This window comes from Bidens hawaiensis, unplaced genomic scaffold (genome assembly GCF_021521415.1).
Source record: "Bidens hawaiensis isolate Kalapana, Puna unplaced genomic scaffold, B.hawaiensis_p1.1 tig00092586_1, whole genome shotgun sequence".
In the NCBI taxonomy this organism is placed as follows: Eukaryota; Viridiplantae; Streptophyta; class Magnoliopsida; order Asterales; family Asteraceae; genus Bidens; species Bidens hawaiensis.
The window spans coordinates 1-20,274 of record NW_027504459.1 but is presented as its reverse complement, the minus strand read 5'-3'; the positions used below and the strand labels follow the sequence as shown (position 1 = coordinate 20,274).

Sequence of the window (20,274 nt, the reverse complement as noted above, 5' to 3'; positions counted from 1 at the left end):
ACGAAACATAAAAACGTTAGTAGTATACAAATCTTGACTAAAAACGAACAAAAACTAATAAAAAATTAATTAAAATATACAAGGGAAACATATATATTTAGCATTATATCAACAATCAGCCGTTCATATTCTCCGATCGGCTTACCGCAGTCAACCTCTTCACCACAGCCATCTGCCACCCTAACCACCACCCCACTGTCGTCATCTTCCACCACATCCCCCCTCTGTCCCATCATCTCCAAAGGACCAATCGTACCTGAAATCCAAATTATAAAAACGAGGCTTTGTGTACTAGACTTGCGCTCAGGAAAAGCAAAGGTGTATGCAATCTAGGGTTGCGATCATAAATACATGGTGGCGACGGAGGTGGAAGACAGAGACAACGGGGTTTGGCAACCCTAATCTTGTTCAATCGGAAACACATGGCGGTGCCACAGGTTTTCTAGTTGTTGCAACGCTAATCCTGGTTGATCAATTGGAAACAAAATCCCAAATGGGTCGCTAGAATGGGTATTGGTGCAGGTGTTTCTGATGATTGGGTACGGTGGTGGTGGTTTTTGTAAGTTATGGAAGAAAGTAAACCCTAACTGGATTTTGGGGGAGTGAAATTATGAAAGTGGTAATATATATTTCATAACCTATAACCATAACAAATAGCAACTCAGTTCACTTGGTAGGCTTTGTACGTTGATAAACCGGAAGTCGGGGGGGCTTTGGTGGACAATTGTTGACAAGTCAGCTTGGAACTTTTTCCGTCATCATCTTCTGCTTTCAACATCAATACTCTTGTTTCATTATCTCCTAAAGAAGAGGTATTTATGTAGCTATGCAAGATGTCTTTGATTATCTTCATCCCCAAGTCTTCTGTGATATTTTAATGTTTCTTCAAGATTTTTTTCCTTTGCTTCAAGCTCAATCTTCCGAAGCCTTTCTTCTTCTTCCTGCTGATGGAAAACCCCTACTTTATCCACAATTTGATTCGGTTGTTCATCTATCATAATTGCATCCAAGAAAATGAGAAAAACAAACATCGGCACAAGGTTAATAAAGTAAACTCTTATAGTGAACATAAAAACATAGTAAAAAAGCCACACAGGTCAAATCTGATGTAAACAAATATAGCATGCCCTAATTAACATACATTCTTAAACAATTAAAACCTAATCGCAAGATATATAATAATTTTCAACCAGTTATTATATTCGCATAAGCCACTCGCATAACATAACATAACATATAGACACAAACAACCAATCATTATTAGACACAAACATCAAATGTCGAATACAAAAACACCTAAATAAGCAAACGTACTTCAGCCTCTACAAACAAAAAAATCACCAAACATTGTCTCAATTGGTTGGTTAAATAGATTTAAAACAAAGGATTTCAAAACAAATTCAAAGATCCAATTATCATTTCAAAATAACCCATGGAAACATAAATTACCTAACTGAAAAGATACTACCTACCACAAATACCATGGACACAAAAATTAACTAATTGAAATTGGTACAAAACGACCTAATTAAATAAAGTCTACATTAACCAAACAATCCTATGCCCTAACTCAACTTCTAAAGTATTTATTTGAACTAAAAGTCAAAATTCATAGTGAAATCAACGGATTTAAGAAACATAACATGTTCGACTTAAATAAACTTCTGATTCTTATCAGCCATAAATCTTTGATCGCAGAGCTGTGATACAAGTACATATTGAAAGGTAATTCAACTATAACTGGCTCTAGGTTTCTAGCGAACGATTTGTTAGCGATGGCAAGTAGTTGAACAATTTGGTGTGAACGATTAGGTGAGAAAATTGGAGGTGTTGTAGTCTGTAATCCAAAGATGTTGAATTCTTCCTACACAAAGTCACAGAAAATATCAGTGGATCTTCGATCGAATTAACGAAGATCATAAACTTAGCCAAAGTATTTGAGAAGAATCTACAAGTATAAACCCTAAATAGCACAATCTATACGCATATAAACACTTATTACTACAACCATACATAAAACCTAGTTAAAACATTCCATACATAAATCATAAATTAACACATCCATTATGCATCTAAACCCTAGTTCACACAATCGACAACACATCAAAGACAAAAACATTATAAAATCCTAATCAACACATAACGATAACAAATCAAAAAACCATATGTCAAAAGTAATGAAGAACGTGTAAAATCTAAGAAACCTTTGAATCGAAATAATAAACAAAGATAATCAATCGGAGCGTTGGAGAAGCAAGTAGAGAGTTCACAGGGGCGAGGTAGGGTTTAAAAGACGTGATGGAGTGTGACCTAGGTTTTCTTGATGCAATGGTAGCTAGAGGTGCACAAAAAGCCCAAACCCGGAACCGAACCCGATAAAATACCCGAAACCATTTTTTTATAATCGGGTTTTTAATACCCGAACTCGTACCCTACCCTACCTGTAGGGTATCGTTCAAGTATGCATTTCAGAACCAAAACCCGTACTCAGAACCGGACCTGATTTTTACTCGATAATACCCAAAAACCAGAACCGGTTCCATAACCGAACCGTGTGTGTTTACAAATACCCGAAACCGAGTTTTTCAAATACCCGATATTACTCGAAACATACCCGGAAAAATAATCCTAAAATGTGTAACTCTTTAAAAAACCAATATATATCCGAAAAATACCCGAAAAAAAAGCCAGAAACACCCGAAAATAGTGTTTTTTCAATACCCAGAAATAGGATATTCAAATATCCGGTTTTAGAATACCCGATAGCCCGATACATAGGGTATGGTTGTTAGAGCCAATACCCGGACCCGAACCTGATCCGGGTATTATCAATACCCGATCATACAAGAACCCGTTTCCATACCCGAACCCGAGTATTTGAAAAACCCGATTTGTGCACCTCTAATGGTAGCAAAGGATATCGTCTGGGTCGAAGGGAGATATCGTCTTGATGCGATGGTAGTTTAAAGTCTTATGGTGAGAGGAGCTGACAGTGGCTATGGATTAGGGTTTATGATGATGAATAGGAAAAGAAGATGGAATGTGTTAACGTGGAACGATGTAAAAAATGGAGGTGATATGACTCGTTTAATGGGTTCCATGGGTTAAAACCGGGTTAAATCAATGAGTGACCTCCATTCATAAATCAAGCAATCTTGTGGTTTTTGAGGGGGTGGGGAGCTATGCGAGAGTGACAGGTAGGATTTTTTGATAGACAATTATATAAATAGTTAGATTAGATAATTACGTAACTTGAAATATTTTGAGTAATAATTAGTGAAAAGAAAAAAAAATTAGGTCTAGACATGCTTTTAATCATATCACGTAGCATATACAAGAATGAAATGAATCAAATTTTGTTTTAAAAATATTGTTTGAATATTAGTTCGGTCCCAATGAATATTTAATCCTCTCATTTTTGGTTTAGTTATTAACTAGCTTTAGAGCCTGTGTAACACACGAGATTATCTGAATTATTAAGTTACAAATAAAACAATAAATCATGGAATGTAATACATCTATTCATGTATAATTATACGTAAATTGATTTTATTTATATCACAAAATGATATTTTTCCAAAAAAAATGAACTTAATAAAAAAAATAATGCACATGCAAAAACATACCAAAGAACACTTCGTTTATTAAAAACTTATTATCAGTATCATGTATGTATAATTGAAATAAATTTGGTTATGAACCAATTTCGAAGAATACTTCTTATATAATAATATTTTGAGCTACACCATGAATTTGTTTTTTGATAAGTTTGAGAGGCTTTTCGACTTTGCAAATTGACCAAAAAGTTAACCTATTCAATTGTGTGAATGTTTTGCTTCACTTGAGCATAATTTTGTATGACATGCTTCATATACAATATTCGAATCACTATTCAAGAAAAAGTCAATACTGACACAAATGTATCTAATTTGATAAACGTTAGAAGTATTGATGGGCCTAGAGGTGGTATGCCAGAAGTGGTTGTTATTTTTTCTTAAATTTTAATAGTTATGTGAAAAGTACTCAATGTGCAAAATCCCGAATCTTTTGAATATTTCCAAAAATGTCGTTAAAAATAAATTCAAAACATAGTCCCATTTAAAATTCCAACTTTCATTTGTTTTACATTTTCAAGTCAAAACTTTGAACCCGCAACAAATTTGACAATAACTCTATTTTCATTCTCAAAATTTTAAAAATATTCAAATAACCCCTTTTTTACGCGTAACAAATTTGAGCCAAATGTTGTTAATTTGTGCAAAACGATCTATTTATCAACTTTTAACCCGTAACAATCAAATTAAGTTTCATATAAACCCGAAGTAATCCTTGATAAAAAAACCCAAGAAACTAAATATGATAAACGTTATTATAATTAAAAGTGACTGATATATATTATCCTTACAATTTAACGCATATATGTATAATTTACTAAATTAACCAAAAAAATAAATAGATATATTTAAATCATATATTTATAATTTATAAATTTATATGACAATGTAAAAAAACAATATATTAATGGATTTATTTTTGAAAAATAGATCAACTTTTAAGCATATATCTATAATTGAATGATTAAAAAAATTACTTAGGGGCTGTTTGGTTCATTCAGATCTGAATGAGTCAGGTTTGAATGAGCCTCTGTCCCATTCAGCAACAACAACAAGTCTGAATGATTCAGACCTAATTTTAACCATTCAGATATTTTTATGTTTGGAACCAAACAGTCTGAAGTCTGAATGAATCAGGTGTTTACATTTGAATTGTTCAATTCAGATGTAAACAAACAGCCCCTTAGTAAATTGAAAGCATATTAGTGTGTTTTTTTTTTAAATCTTCAACAATATACATAGTATAATATGTTAATGATAACATTTAAAAGTATATTTTTTTTAATATTTAATAAATATGGGTTGTTAATTTTTGAATTTCAACAAGTATGCTGTGAACTATATTATAACAATGTATGTTAGTATGGTATGCAAATATTTATTTGTATGTAAGTCTATAGATATAATATAACTAGAGTTTAAAAAATATGAAAATTTTAATTAGATATAATATAAATAGAATGTAAAAGGAAAGTGATTAATTATTGATCTATGTCATATATTGACCTGAATCGGATTGAAAGGAAAGTAGATAAGCGGATTCCTACCGCATGGCGACATCTAGTTGCTTCTTGGACAAGCCAGCCGGTGCGTAAGCATGGTGGGGACGAGCTTCCCAAATTTCCGCTCGGTTCGAGGCTGCCACCTGGCCATTCTTTCCAGCCTGACTCAAATAGGAGGTGGGTGGGAAAGCCTTTGCCCTTGCTTTAATTGACTTGAAAGCAAGCTAAGACAGAACTAAACTAAGACCGAAGAGATGATTATCAACTGGATAAAAACCGAAGTGATTCTGAAAGAACATAGTGGTGAAAATACTAACGCCGACTTAAGAAAAATCTGGCCACTTAAAAAAGTTACCACAAGAAAAATAAGTTTCCAATCTTAAACTGCCTACATGACCATATATTGTAAAAACAACCCTCTTTCTAATTCTAAAAAATAATATCTCACTCTTCAAATCTTGATTCCATACGATCTAACCATGCTAGGTTAGCGATTGGTTATTCGACTATTTAGTTTAAAGACGACCCATAAGTGATTAACCGAACTGTTGATATGTATCTATGATTGCCATTCGACCAATAATAAATATCTATGATTCCATATTCGACCAATTGTATCATATTCGATCAATTCATTAATTGTATCATATTTGATCGATCGATTCATTAAAAAAACTATAATTGATAATTAACGCCTCCATACTACTCCCACGCTTACAAAAATAATTTCTGAAAAGCAAATAGGCCAACCCAATAAGTTAACTGGAAAACTGTCAATGTTGTCAATTACGAGCTAATAAATTAGATGAATGAGTTTGTTTTGAATAAACCATTAAAAAACCGTGGAAACACACACCGTTTAAGATCACACCAACATGGGTTCAAGGTTTCAACAATTGCCAGGTAAGAGCTATTAGGCTTTACGCCATGGGCGTTCAAGAGGTCGGTTTTTGGGAGATAATGGAGGGAAACACCGCCGAGGGGCAGCGTAGAAGGGGTAGTAGAGGGGGGGGCTCCTAAAGACCGGCGGTAAAGGAGTGGATGGTGTGGGCCCTCATGCTTTTCTCACACACACACACACACATATATATATACATATATATATATCACTACTAGAAAAGGGGAAAGTTTCGTACACATTTTTCCGATAAAATACCGACAAACTCAATTTCTCACAATTCAGCGGAAATTTTCCGACAAAAAAAAGTAGGAAAAAAATCAATGATTTTTCCGACAAACATCCAACAAAATACCTTCAAATAAAATTTTCTCGTAAATTTGTCGGTAGTATTCAAATGATTCTGACATTTTACCGACAAATTTGCCATTCATTAATTTCTAAGTTAAATCTAATGGGTTACATAACAAAATAACAATACTTTTTCTGTTTTGTCGGAAATTTGTCGAAAACGTTAAAAGACTTCCGACAATTTTCCGACAAATAATATAAATACTATTATCTATTATGATCATTTATAAATCTAATCTATCAACAAAATCACTGAAAAATTAAGTTTTTTTAACCTTTGTCGGAATACTGTCGGAAATATATAAGTTTCCGACAATTTTCCGACAAATATCAAAACAGTTTATTTATTTTATTAAACTTTTAACAAATCTAATCGATATTTAAAAAAAGAAAAAAGAATATTATTTACTAGTAGCAATAATTTAACACTTTAGTATATAAACATATTAATTATAAGTTATAATATTTTATATAAATTTTTAAAACATAGTCTATAATGATGCGTGTCTGCTATAAGTATTTATTAGTGTAGTGTTAGTGTGTGTTATTGTACGCATGTGTATGAGTATAGGCATATGTGTGATGAGTGTCTGCTATAAGTATTTATTAGTGTATGTATATCCATATGTGTTAGCGTATGTACGTGTAGGAGTGTTTATGTGTGTATGCGTGTGTGTTAGTGCATGTATGTGTACGTGTGTATTACTCTGTATGTGTGTGTGTGTGTGCATGCGTTAGTATATGTATATGAAGGAGTATGTGTAGGAGTGTATGTGTGTGTGCGTATGTATGTGTAAGATTGTCTATGTGTGTATGCGTATGTGTGAGTGTCTGTATGTGCACATCTGCGTGTGTGTTAGTATGTGTATGCAAAATCACAGATTAAAGTTATAGCGATAAACATAACAATTAGCAAAATCATGGTATTAGAATGAGTTTATGATATACTGAATAGGCTAATAGCTAACTAAGGATTTGTGAACATCTCATAACATTTTCGATAGCAAATTGATGAATTAAATCTTCGCAGTTTATGCTCTCTAATGTTTCGTTCTCGATAGCTATCAACGGTTGTCGATCGAAAATAAGATTTCAGTAACTAAAATTTCGAAAAACTCCTTCTGCAGATTCATTTTGATGTTATCCCGCCTATTCGTTCTTTTATTTATTTATTTATTTAATTTATATTGATTAATTAAAAGCACTTGGCCTTTTTCAAATTTTAGTTACCTATATGTCATTGGGTAATCTAAAAAAGTGGTTATAAAAGGTGTTTGGGTATTATGAAAACAATGAGATTATAAACGTTCGGGTATTCTACATTTATAACATCAATAATTTTTCAAAAAAATTGTGGCCTAAAAAAAAGTGCTACGGCTGGTCACTCATTTGGCACACCCTAAGAGTCGTCCCTGACTATTATACGTATTTGTAATTGTTAATATTTTATTTATGTTGTCGGAAAGTATTCGGAAAATATGAAGATTTCGAATATAATAACAACAACATTGTTTTTCTAAAAAAACGTCCAAGGTGGGTTTCGAACTAGCATGTACTCCAACAACTTAGACAAAGCTTACCACTTGAACCACAGCTCCATTTGTTGTGATTTGTATAATAATATTTATAAAGGTAACTGGTGAAAAACTTAAAACTCTGGACATCCCAACACAAAAACCAGTTGGCGCTAACTTTTCCCCCAAATCAAAACCCTTGGCGCTAAAGTCTCTCCCAAAATTAAAACCCTAGAGTCTTCAAGTCACTTCACAAAACCCTTGCCGCCTCTTCCTACCACCGAACCCCTATCTCGCTGCACTGTATTGTGGACATCGTTTGATGTTTTCTTGTGGCATAATCCTTTTCGAGGTACGTCTCTTGGTTGTGTTCATCAAGTAGCCGAATAACTTGTTAATAACAGATTTATAAGTTTTCTTGTGAATAAGCTATTTAGGGTTGAATTCTACAGTAGCTTAGTCTGGATATGCTGATTTTGTGCCTTCTTTTTTGAACAATTAAGATTAATTATGCCATAGCAATTTTATTTTATTGACATTTTGCAGAAATTAAACTATAAAAAAATATTTGCTTCATTGTTTTATTTGGTGCACAGTTACCTTTTAATATATTTGGTGCACATGTTTTATTTGTATATATTTAATGTTAGGTTAGTACATATATGTATGTATTTATTGTTAGGTTAGTATATATGTATATGTATTCTTATTTTTAAGTTCTAACAATTAGTGGAATTATAGTTAATAGGTAAAAGTAAATGAGTTTGAAAAGAGAATGGATGTATACAATGAGAACCAATACAAATGGTTCTTTCAATCTGAGATTTCAACAAGTAGTCTCTTATTTCTTGGATTTTGCATACGAAAATGCAACCAACATAGAAAATGGAAAAATTAGGTGTCCCTGCAGCAAATGCAAAAATCGCTACTACAAAACGAGAGTTGATCTTCAAGTTCATCTATTTGCCAAAGGATTCATGAAAGACTATCAGTTATGGCACGCGCATGGTGAAAGATATCCCGATGAAGCTATGGACATCGACGAATGTTCAAACCCCGTACTGTCTCAACATGTGGGTGATGATGCCGATGAAGATCTTGGTGAATATACTGGATACGATAAAATGGTTATGGAAGGCATGCACCAGAATCATGATTCTTATTATCTGCAAGGATCACAAGATCCAAATCAAAGAGCAGAAGCCTTCTATAAAATGTTTGAGCAAGCCAACGAGCCTTTATGGGAGGGGGGCTAAACAAGCTAGCACACTCTCTGTCACCACGAGATTATTGAATTGGAAAACAGATTGTAATGTTTCCGACTCAACATTTGATAAACTACTCCCGATTATCAAAGAAATTATGCCTGATGGTAACAAGCTATCTACCAACTTTTATGTGACCAAAAAGATGTTGAAGCCACTAGAGTTACCATCACAACAAATTCATGCATGCCAAAACCATTGCATGCTATTTAATGGACAGTATGCTGATCTTGATCGTTGTAAAGTATGTAAAGAAGAAAGGTATAAGGAAAAGGGGAAGAAGGTTCCTAAGTTTGCGATGACCTACATGCCATTTGGACCAAGGCTTCAAAGACTGTTCTATTCAAAAAAGACCGCTCAACACTTGACTTGGCACGCAAATCGTAATCCATCAGAAAAGATGAGTCATCCGAGTGATGGTCGAGCGTGGCATCATTTTAACTCGGTCTTTTCTGATTTTGCAAAAGAGACACGCAGTGTTCGTCTTGGGCTGTGTACTGATGGGTTTAGCCCAAATAATACAAGTGGGAGCCCATATTCATGTTGGCCGGTGTTTATCACAGTTTACAACCTACCTCCTTGGTTGGCCTTAAAAGAACAATACTTACAAATTCCTGTGATCATTCCTGGTCCAAAGAGTCCCGGGCAAAATATTGATGTTTTTCTACAACCTTTAGTAGACGAGCTGAAACATTTGTTCAACCATGGTATTGAAACTTATGATGCCTATCAACGCACCAATTTCCAAATGAGGGCAGTACATCTATGGACAGTTAGTGACTTCCCTGCTTATGCAATGTTGTCTGGGTGGAGCACACATGGTAAATTAGCTTGCCCATATTGCTCGAGTGAATCAGGATCATTCCAACTTCAGTTTGGAGGGAAACCTTGTTGGTTTGACTGTCATAGACAACATCTTCCTGCTCGGCATTGTTTTTTGAAAGATAAGGTTAACTTTTTAAAAGACAAAACAGTTTCGAGTGTAAGATGTATTCCACAGCCAACCGGAGAGGAAATATGGCAGATTGTAAAAGATTTGCCCATTGTTTATAAGGGTGAACCTCATAATAGTGAATTTTATACAAAACCACCTGGTTTTGGGATTACACATAATTGGGTAAAGAGAAGCATCTTTTGGGAGCTCCCGTATTGGGATAAGTTGTTGATTCGACACAACCTCGACGTGATGCATATAGAGAAGAATGTATTTGAAAATTTGTTTAACACAATTATGGGCACCAACAAATCCAAAGATAATATGAAGGCACGACAAGACATTGAGCTTATTTGTGATCGACGTCTTTTAAATCCGATTCATGATAACAATGGGAAGATGAAAGTACATAGGGGAGATTACACTTTGCAAAAAGATGACCTTAAAAAAGTTTGTGCTTGGATGAAAAAGATTAAATTCCCAGACGGGTATGCTTCAAACATAGGGAGTTTAGTCAAAATCAAAGACAACACTTTTCACAGTTTCAAAAGCCATGATTGTCATGTGTTTATGCAACGGTTACTTCCACTTGCTATTAGAGGTTTTGTTTCAAAAGAGACATATGAGGCTGTGACAGAGTTGTGCATGTTCTTCCGGGTCTTATGCTTAAAAACGTTGCATGTAGATGACTTGGTTAACATGAAGCGCGCTGTCGTTGTAACTATATGCAAGTTAGAGAAAATATTTCCTCCAGGTTTTTTGATTCAATGGAGCATTTGATCATACATCTTGCCGATGAAGCTCTTCTCGGTGGTCCCGTGCAATATAGATGGATGTATCAATATGAGAGGTAATCATACTTGTTTGTAATCTTATGAATTCTTTATGCTTGGGTTCGTTCAACATTCATAACATATTGTCACTGATTTCTAAATGTAGGAAGCTTGGCTTGATCAAAAGAAGAATTAGAAACAAGGCAAGGATTGTGGGTTCAATCACGAGGGAACACCTAGTGAATGAAATCGCTACCTATTGTTCTCTTTACTTTGACAAGACGATTGAGACACGCCATAATCGAGAGCCGCGTAATTTTGCACCACACCGTCCCGAATCTTCGAGTCTTGGCTCTCAACTAAGCGTATTTGTTGTTCCATCGAGACGATTATATCAAAAGAGTGGAACGCGGAGACGCATGAAAGTTGAAGAACAAAACAAGGCACACACATATGTTCTTCTAAATTGTGAAGAAGTTTACCCTTATATCGACGAGTTCGATGAAGAGGCACCAGAGTTATATCCGAATGAACCGATCCCGCTTCTTAGAGATAACCACTTTGCTGAATGGTTTGAAAAGCGTGTAAGTAAATCTAACTAAATCATAATTATTAATGTTAGTGCATCATTAACCAACACGTTGCATTTGTCTTCTTCGTTGTAGATAAATATTGGCTTAGTTGATGGAAGTACCAAGCATTTAGAGATATTAGCAAGAAAACCATCAATTTTTGTCAAATCATACAATGGGTACTTTGTGAATGGTTATAAGTTCCACACACAAAAGTATGGTAAAGGACTTATGACCTCAAACTGTGGTGTATGCGTGAGAGGAGAGACGTATAACGATGAAGCGTCTGACTATTACGGCTTGGTGGATGAGGTGCTTGAGCTCCAATATGATTGCAACGGGCCTCACATTGCTGTACTCTTTAAATGTACATGGTTTGACAACAAAGACGGTGTAGTAGTTCAAAAAAATAAGTTAGTTGATGTCAAACACAAGTCCCGACTTAAAAGTTATGACCCATATATCTTGGCATCACAGGCGGAACAAGTGTTTTACACATCATACCCTGCTGTGACAAGTGATACAAAAGATCTATGGGCGGTTGTCAAGACAAAAGCCCGACACGTTTATGAGGTTTCTACACCTGAAACTGAAGTGTTAAATGGTGAAAACATGGAAGCAAATGTGCCCTTTCATATTAATGAACGGTTTGAATTACCAGAAAAGGTAACTAGGAGTGAACGCTTGGATCGGGTTACAAACACCACTACAACAGAGCATATGATCGATCAGGAGGAACTAACTGAAGATGATGATGATGATGATGATGATGATGATGATGATGATGTTGATGCTGATGATGAAATGGCTTATTCTGACCACTCTTTAGATGATTGTTAGGAAGATAAATTGTTTGTTGTTGTATACTTATTACTATTTGACATTTATCATATGGTACTTATACTTTATATTATTGCTAATTTATATGTCTTGTTACTCTTTTATTATTTATCTAATGGTGCTGGTTTATTAATTGCAGGTTGTATGCATTATGGCTGAGAGTGGTGGTGGTAATGGTAGTCGTGATGGTAGTCGTGGTGGTGGTGCTCGTACTTGTGGCAGAAAGGTAGCTCCAGAGAAACGTGTTGGAAGTGGCACTCGCGACATTCATATTCAGGAGCCTGATTCTTGTAATGGTGCTCGTGATAATTCAGAGCGACGTGAATCCCAAGGGTTCAATTCTAAAGGTAAAGGTAAAAAACCTGTTGAAAGAGAAAATAGACAAACTTGTGGGAGATACGTAGTAACACGTGGTGGTAAAGGTGGAGGAGTTGCTGGTAGTCATAGTCGTGTTGCTAGCGGTGATGAAATGGCTGATATGGCAGGAGTAATTCGTAACCAACTAACGCTACAGAATGTTCAAGATGATGAGTATGCGGAAGTGGACGATTCTGATGAGGATGATGGTAGTCAGCATGATGATGTTTCTGAGAATGATGGTAGTGGTAAGGCTGATGACTTTGAGAATGCTAGTTTTGAGGATACTAGTGGTCAGGATGTTGGTGATAATAGGCGGATCGCACGCATGGGGAGAAAGTATGTTTTTAATTTTAAAATTTTTTTTCATTTTTATTTTTTTGTTGATTATCATTATGTTTTATTTCAATATTATAGGTTTGGATTCGGATATGTTCATAGGAGTGCTGGTCGAATACTAGATCAAAAACTTGATGGAGATTGGATCACTTTTAAAAAGATCCCACATAGTGCTTTAAGGGATATGTTTAATACCTTTCGGGTAAATATCAATATATCATTTGTATATGTTATAATTATTTGTTTAATTTGTTAATTTAATCTTTATTTTTTTATAGACACAGTGGAGATGGGATCCACGAGATGACCAGCACATTTTTGAGGGATTCGTTAATGTTCTTAAGGATCGTTATCCAGATAAGATGAGTGACCTGTGTGGACAATCAAAAAAGAAAGCCAGGGAGGACAATCATTTTATCGAGGATGGTAAACATAGATTTGATATAATTCGTAATTATCCACCCGATAAAGTGCCTGGTGACAGATGGAAACGCTGGTGTAAAGTAAGGGTGTTAACTACTTTTTATGATTTTTTTATTAATATTTCATGTTCTTTATAGTTTATGCATATATGATTTTTTTTAATATTGCAGATATGGAACACTGAAAAATGGTTAAACAGATCCAAGGCTGGAAAAAACAATCGTAAAAATGATTTATCTCGTCATACAGGCGGGTCTATGGGTATTGATGAACATCGCATTCGCCTGGTAAGTTGATCAGATTTAATAATTCTCGTAACTAGATGTGTAGCACTTATCAAAATTTATGTAGGAGAAACGAAAGGGAGGACCAGTGGGCTACAAATTTGTCTTTGTTGATACCCATGTCACCAAAGAGACTAAGAAGAGATTGCGCGATGGGGAAATCAATATTAATGACTTGGAGAAGTTAGAGTTCGTCACAACACGATCAAAAGAATCATTTGTAAGTTATCATTTATATATTTGTAATTATTGTATTAACTTTGATTAAAAGTGACTTGCTTTGCATTGATGAAAACGTAGACATCGTTCCACAAAGAACTTGAGAGGAGTATGGGCCAGACAACGATGAGAATCTGGATCGGGATGAGTTTGCTGTGTGGGAGCGTTTGCATCCCAAAAGTTGTGGCCGGGTGTTTGGGATAGGGTCTTCTGATCCACATTTCGTGGTGACCGGGTCACAATCATCACTTTGCGGGTTTAGTTCACATGGTGCTCGACAGTCGCAGGAGGTATCGTTATTATTATCATTATTATTATTCTTAGATCACTTTAATTTCAGTTTAAACATTTTAGGTTTCTCTACATATTTTTTTATGTATGTGTGAATTCTATTTGTTTACATTCAAGGTCAAACGAACATGACCTTAGTTTGTAACTGGCATATTGTGGGTTTGACATGTAGCTATTATTGTCATTTGGTACTTGTTTTCTAGTATTAGGTAAGACGTTTTTGGTAAGTTATAGTATAAATTGGGGCTACCATAGTGATATGCTGTATAAAATGGACTAGGGGCACCTTGGTAATTTGTTGTTTAAATTGGGGCCATCATTGTCATTTGTTTTTTTTACAACAATACCAAATACACATATAGTCAGATAGACCATTCTGTATTCCAGCTAATAGTTATACATTTTGTGTCTATTCAAAATTGTTTGATTTTGCTAACATTTAATTAGCCTGGCAGTTGGATAATTTCTTAACATGACCCGTTAGCATTTTTATTAGCATTACAGTTTGTAAACTAATATGTATTATGCATTAATTATATATGTTTTCAACAATTTATAGGTCAAATATGTTAGATCCAAGTTAGAACAAGAAACAGAGGCTCGACAAAACATGGAAAACCGCTTGGCAGAAATTGCAAAAGAAGCAGAAACAGAACGGGCCGAACGTGAGAGACTACAAAGACAAATGGAAAGAGACTTGGACAAAGAGCGGGCTGAACGTGAAAAAGAGCGGGCCGAGCGCGAAAAAGAACGGGCTGAACGCGACAAACTGCAAAAACAGATTGAAGAAATGATGAAAAAATTTGCCGATAAGTAGTTTGTTGACTATTTGGTAGTTTGACATGGTAAACTTATGTTATTTTGTTAGGTACTTTGACATGTTAAAACAAATGACATTGTATTTTGTTATGTCATTGTAAAAGACCTGCTTAATCTAAATTACGTTTTTGTTTTTCTGGAATTTTAGCATTTTCTATTAGATTTTGTGAAGAAATAATTTAGGTTTTTTGTCCAGAAAAAAAAATAATAAATTAAAATTAACTTTTGTCGGAAATTCATCTGTAAAAATAAAACAGAAAATAATAATAAAATATTTTTTTTGTCGGAAGTTGGTCTATACATTTAAAATTGTCTTATACTTAATTAATAAGATTTGTCGTAAAATCGTCGGAAATACAATAAAATTAATTGTTATTAGTACTTAAATTTTTATGATTAAGGATATTAATAAAATTATGTTTTGTGACTAGTTTTTCGCTAAATGATTGGAATAATCTAAAAATTTTGTCCTCGGTAAGTTGTCGCAAATCAGCGACAAACCAAAGTTGTCGATATTTTGTGGGAATATTTGTGGGAAATTACTTGGAAACGTTTTTCCTAGGAGGTTTTTTCCAACAAACGCTTTTCCTCGGTATTTTGTCGCTAATCAACGTTTCCGACAATTTACCTATGGATATTTTTGTCGGAAAAGGTCCAGTTTTTTAGTAGTGTATATTGTGGCTACAAAGGGGCTTTAAAACACAATGGACGTTTTCGAAAACTCGTTTCATACGTGGCGATAACGTTGAGAGGCTTTAAAGCCCCTCCATAGTGAACAACCTTTAGGACCTAACGCTTCACGGGATGATATATATGTATGTGTACTTTAGCAACTTTAGAAGGTACAATTAACATAATCAGAAGGTCAAAAAGGTCATTACTAGAATGCATTAAAGTTGTTTTATTGCAATCATGTAGTAGTTGATCATATTAGGTTGTGGGCACCTGTTAAGAAGGTCCCAGGAAACGAATGAGAGATTTGAATAGGTTAAATTAGAGATTAGATACATAATTATGGTCGAGTTTTCCCATTAATTATTTTTTTCTAGAAATGAATATGTCCTTTAGTGATGGTCATCCTTTTTTTCCTTCTAGAAAACAAACACGCCTCGCTACGCTGTTGTAGATTCATAGATTCTATTTGACACATTGACACTTCACATAAAAAAGTCATTTAGATGCCAAAAAATCTGGATTACAAAATGATGGGTGCATGACGTTTCTCTATCGTACAAACAAATCAAATCTCATCTCATCTCATCTCATCTCATCTCATCAGTGATGTATGTTATGTAATATGTTTGAGGGTGTTTGGATGCATGTTGTTATATATGAAGGTATAGTTGTTTAACTAACAGAATTTTTAATATTTAAATTATAGAATTACAAATCCACTGCAAACTCAAGTTTATTTTCTATTTTTAAAACCACTACAAACTCAAGTTTTTTAACAACAAAAATTAAAAATATATAAAACAAATAAGTCATTTAAAGTTACAACATTCAAAACATCCCAAATATTCAACGTGGTAACATTGAATTACATATGCATGGCAACTCATACAATATTATGATTAATAACCAAAATAATAAATTTTTAATTTTTAGAACTTAAAAGGCTGTTGTCCTTCTATTTTTTTTTTAAAGGTGTGCGAGTGTATAGTAAATATAAAAATTTATAATTTGAATACGAATTTCGAGTCATTTTAAAAAATCATAAATTTGCAGTTAATTCACACTTCGATTACTAAATCAGATTCGAGTTTTCATAAAAGGAAGTCGAACCTTTAATTCAATTTAAATCAAATTTCAATTTGTTCGAGTATGATTAAATTACTAAACTCCTCTGTTTTGGATGAAGGGGCAATTGAAAAGCTATTTGAATGATTGTATAGTGCGTGATTTAATTTGAAATATTTTGTCAGGTTGATTGATTAAAGGGTGGGACAGGAAGAATGTTTTCAAAAAGTTTATTGAAAATGGAAATGAGCTTTTCTAATTAAAGCTCGTTACACACACATGATTACATTCTATAAATGTCTTTTATGACCCACCACCACTGGTAGCTAATTATTGCCTAAGCAACCCCTAATTTGGGTCACATACACGTCTTTTACAACAAAAATGAGTTCTTACCTCATCTCAATCCATTCTTAAATTATGTGATTAGTTTTCTAATTTTTAAAGATGATTAAAAATGGAAGTAAGAGGAGAAAGAAAATGTTACCGTTTCATTGTTAATTTGGATAAATGTACTGGTTCATCTCTATACTTTTTTAATGTTTTTTGAAAGTGACTGTGAGTGAAGAAATAAGAAAATATAAGGGAGTATAAAAAAATATTATTTAATTAAAAATAAGAGAGAAAAAATAGTGTTTTAGTGTAATTATAGAGATGGAGATGAAGAATGAATCGGGAATGCTCTTAGTAATATGTTTGATAAGGGGTAATGAAATAGGTGATGAAATGAAATGAGCGAGAGAATGAACGAGGTGATGGAATTGATCATTACCATTACATTGATATGTTTGGTTACAATGTGAAAATTGAATGTATTATTACTTTGTGTTATTTGGTAGGCACGGAAAAATGGAATAAAAAAAACTGGTAGTAAGTGGGTGGTGGGCGGTAGGCGATAATGGTGGTGTGTGGTCTTGGATGCGACGGATGGTCGGGAACGGGGAACAATGGTAGGTGGCAATGGGTGGATAGATGGATAGTGGTAGGTGGTGGCGGCGATAACCAGGAGCGATGGTTGGAATGGTGGCGGCGGCGGTGGTTAGCAACCGAGGTGGGGGTGGATGATGATGGTGGCGGGAGAGTGGTGGAGGTGATGTAATATGAATGTGAAAGAGGGAAATGAATGAGAAAAAAAACATTAACAAGGGTGGTGGAATGAATTTAGGAAAGTTTTAGAGAGAATGAAATGGACATGGTAATGGATAATTCAATTTCACTAACCAACGTAACACCATTTTTTTTCATTCTCTTACAATGGTGTATTCCATCCGTTTCGCATTCCTACATACCAAACGCTACCTTAAAGTTTGGTTGTGAGGCATTATTGCAGGCCATAGGGTGGCCACGACTAAGTTCAGACCGAACCACCATTTACACTAAATCTCTAGCTCTTCATCCAAGATTTGTTTTAAGGTTTGAAAATTTTGTCCCCATTATTGAACGATGCCAACAACCGATTTGGTAACCAAAATGTCGAAAAAGGATAAATGCTCTGAATTTATATGGGTTATTACAGATAGATTTGGGTGTTCATTTCATACGTATTAAAGAAACTTGTTATATAAAAAACATAGCGGATGTAGAGATATGGTTCTAAACTGTCACACTTCGACTAGCAATAGCGGAAGCGTAAAACGGAATGCAACAGACACCTTTGGTATCAATCACATTGTTTATAAAGAAACAGTAACAAACCAACTTACATCATATTACATCAATTTAACTCTGTTTACAGACTAGGTGTTTCACAACATTGATCAGTTCGTTGACTGCTTTATTCCTTATTAGCATACTTGCGTCTATCTACAGTGGTTCATTCACGACCCGAACATATAGCATACACTTATCTTATTCCAACTTTGGTACACCTGAAAAGCAAAAGCATGTTAAAAAGGGCAAACTACGAATAGTTGGTGAGTTTCACAAGTTTAAACGAAGTCAGATATGCATATTCATAGTAATCATGATATGTCTATGTGATGCAATTATACTAAGGCACAAGTGAACCCTTGACAGTTTCCCACGTGGCCTCCACTGCCCCCCGCACATCCACATGGCCTCCATTGCCCGCAACATGCCCCGAGTAGCTATGCCAAACACCACTTAGCGTGTATGTAATAGTTATATGGTCATGTGCAATTGTAGTAATGTCTTGGCATACCACACCGACTCAATCAATTGGGTTTGTCAAATCAATAGTACTATTCACATGCCACCGACTCATAGATAATCACTCGTGTTTGCGAGGACTTTTCAAGTGTTACCACTCAGATAATTGTGTCAGCAATACACTTCTATAACTAGTATGTCTCGATTATAGTCTGATTCCTATAATTGGTATTGTAGTGTTAATACTAGTATAGCCTTTGAACTGAATTGGGCTGTATATCTAGTCGGGGTATGGCTGTTACGCTCAGAACATGTCAGTATTCTTAAATTGTGACATTGTACAATGTCTAATATTCAAATCGGTTTTGGCTCAGTTTCATCATTTTACGTGCCTGACCAAGTTGGTCGTTTACGCGTTTCAAAAATAGGTAAGATCACGCAAACTTGAGTAGACGTACTATTTGATAAAGTGAATCAAACTATAACAGAAAATCAGGGTTTAGATGTGAGGATTCGCTACAGGGTTTGTTTTTGTTTTTTTACAAACTGAGTTGTAGAAAACACGCACAATTCACCCGAATTGTCCAGATTCTCTTAAAAAATTCGGTTTTTATAATATATCCAAAACTATGATATTTGACTACTCTTGTTGTTTTGATATTCCAGAAAGTTCGCTAATCAGAATGTTGTCGGTTTTATCCAAACCTTATATTTGTTTAACCTTTCAAATTAGCACAACGTTTTATCTTAACATAATTAAATAATTAAAATTTGTACACTTGTTATTTACTAAGTATAGATTTTTATAAAATATTTTCAAAATTATTAAACTTAGTTATTTATTTATAAAAAATCATTTTTATGTTATTTTTAAACGATCATTCGTCCGTTTATACCAAACGAATCCTGAAAAATCTGATTATTTTTATGAATGGTTAAAATATCTTCAAGAACTTCCTGTAAAATTTCCAGAAGTCAACTGTTCAAATTAAATACATTTTTAAGTATTAATCGATTGTTAGAAATTGATTAAACGAGAATCCAGATATCATAGCTAGGATTCTCCAGTTGACCCAAATTTTTTTGTGTAATCTTATAATGGGTTCCCTGAGTTCTCCATAAAACTTCATAGTTTTTCAAGTTGTTTTGCTATTTTGCATAAATCCTCAATAAACATAATAAAATCGCAAAAAATTCTCGTTTATCAAAAATTCTCCGTTCATCAAAAATTCTCAAATTCGAACATGGACATATTCATATGATCCCTGATGTCCCCAAAAATTTATAAGCAAAAAATATACACGTCACAAGCTTAGCCCAAACAACCCCTAAACGAGTGTTTCGGCTAATACCTTTGCGTTTTCCGGTTGATTTAGCCATTTTCTCGTGTTTTCAGGTTCTTGTTTGATAGATCTTATACCTATAGATCA

At 34.3% G+C, this 20,274-nt stretch overlaps 2 protein-coding genes across 4 annotated transcripts; both read left to right on the top strand.

Moving 5' to 3' along the window:
• Positions 1-9,241: 9,241 nt before the first annotated feature.
• Positions 9,242-12,256, top strand: LOC143607978 (uncharacterized). Its single transcript, XM_077083214.1, has 5 exons — positions 9,242-10,725; positions 10,833-10,928; positions 11,018-11,435; positions 11,517-12,070; positions 12,253-12,256. Exons 1-5 carry the CDS (start codon positions 9,242-9,244, stop codon positions 12,254-12,256), a joined length of 2,556 nt encoding a protein of 851 aa, XP_076939329.1.
• A 157-nt stretch (positions 12,257-12,413) lies between these two features.
• On the top strand, positions 12,414-15,660 carry LOC143607977 (uncharacterized). Of its 3 annotated transcripts, none has more exons than XR_013149105.1 (3): positions 12,414-13,161; positions 13,238-13,669; positions 13,734-15,660. XR_013149105.1 is itself a non-coding variant. In XM_077083213.1 (3 exons), exons 1-3 carry the CDS (start codon positions 12,415-12,417, stop codon positions 13,517-13,519), a joined length of 951 nt encoding a protein of 316 aa, XP_076939328.1. In that variant the 5' UTR covers position 12,414; the 3' UTR covers positions 13,520-15,660. The 3 variants fall into 3 exon arrangements, 2 of the variants coding, with proteins under 2 accessions (XP_076939328.1, XP_076939327.1); XM_077083213.1 differs by having other exon boundaries at positions 12,414-12,959; positions 13,038-13,161; positions 13,238-15,660; XM_077083212.1 differs by having other exon boundaries at positions 13,238-15,660.
• The last annotated feature ends 4,614 nt before the right edge of the window (positions 15,661-20,274 follow it).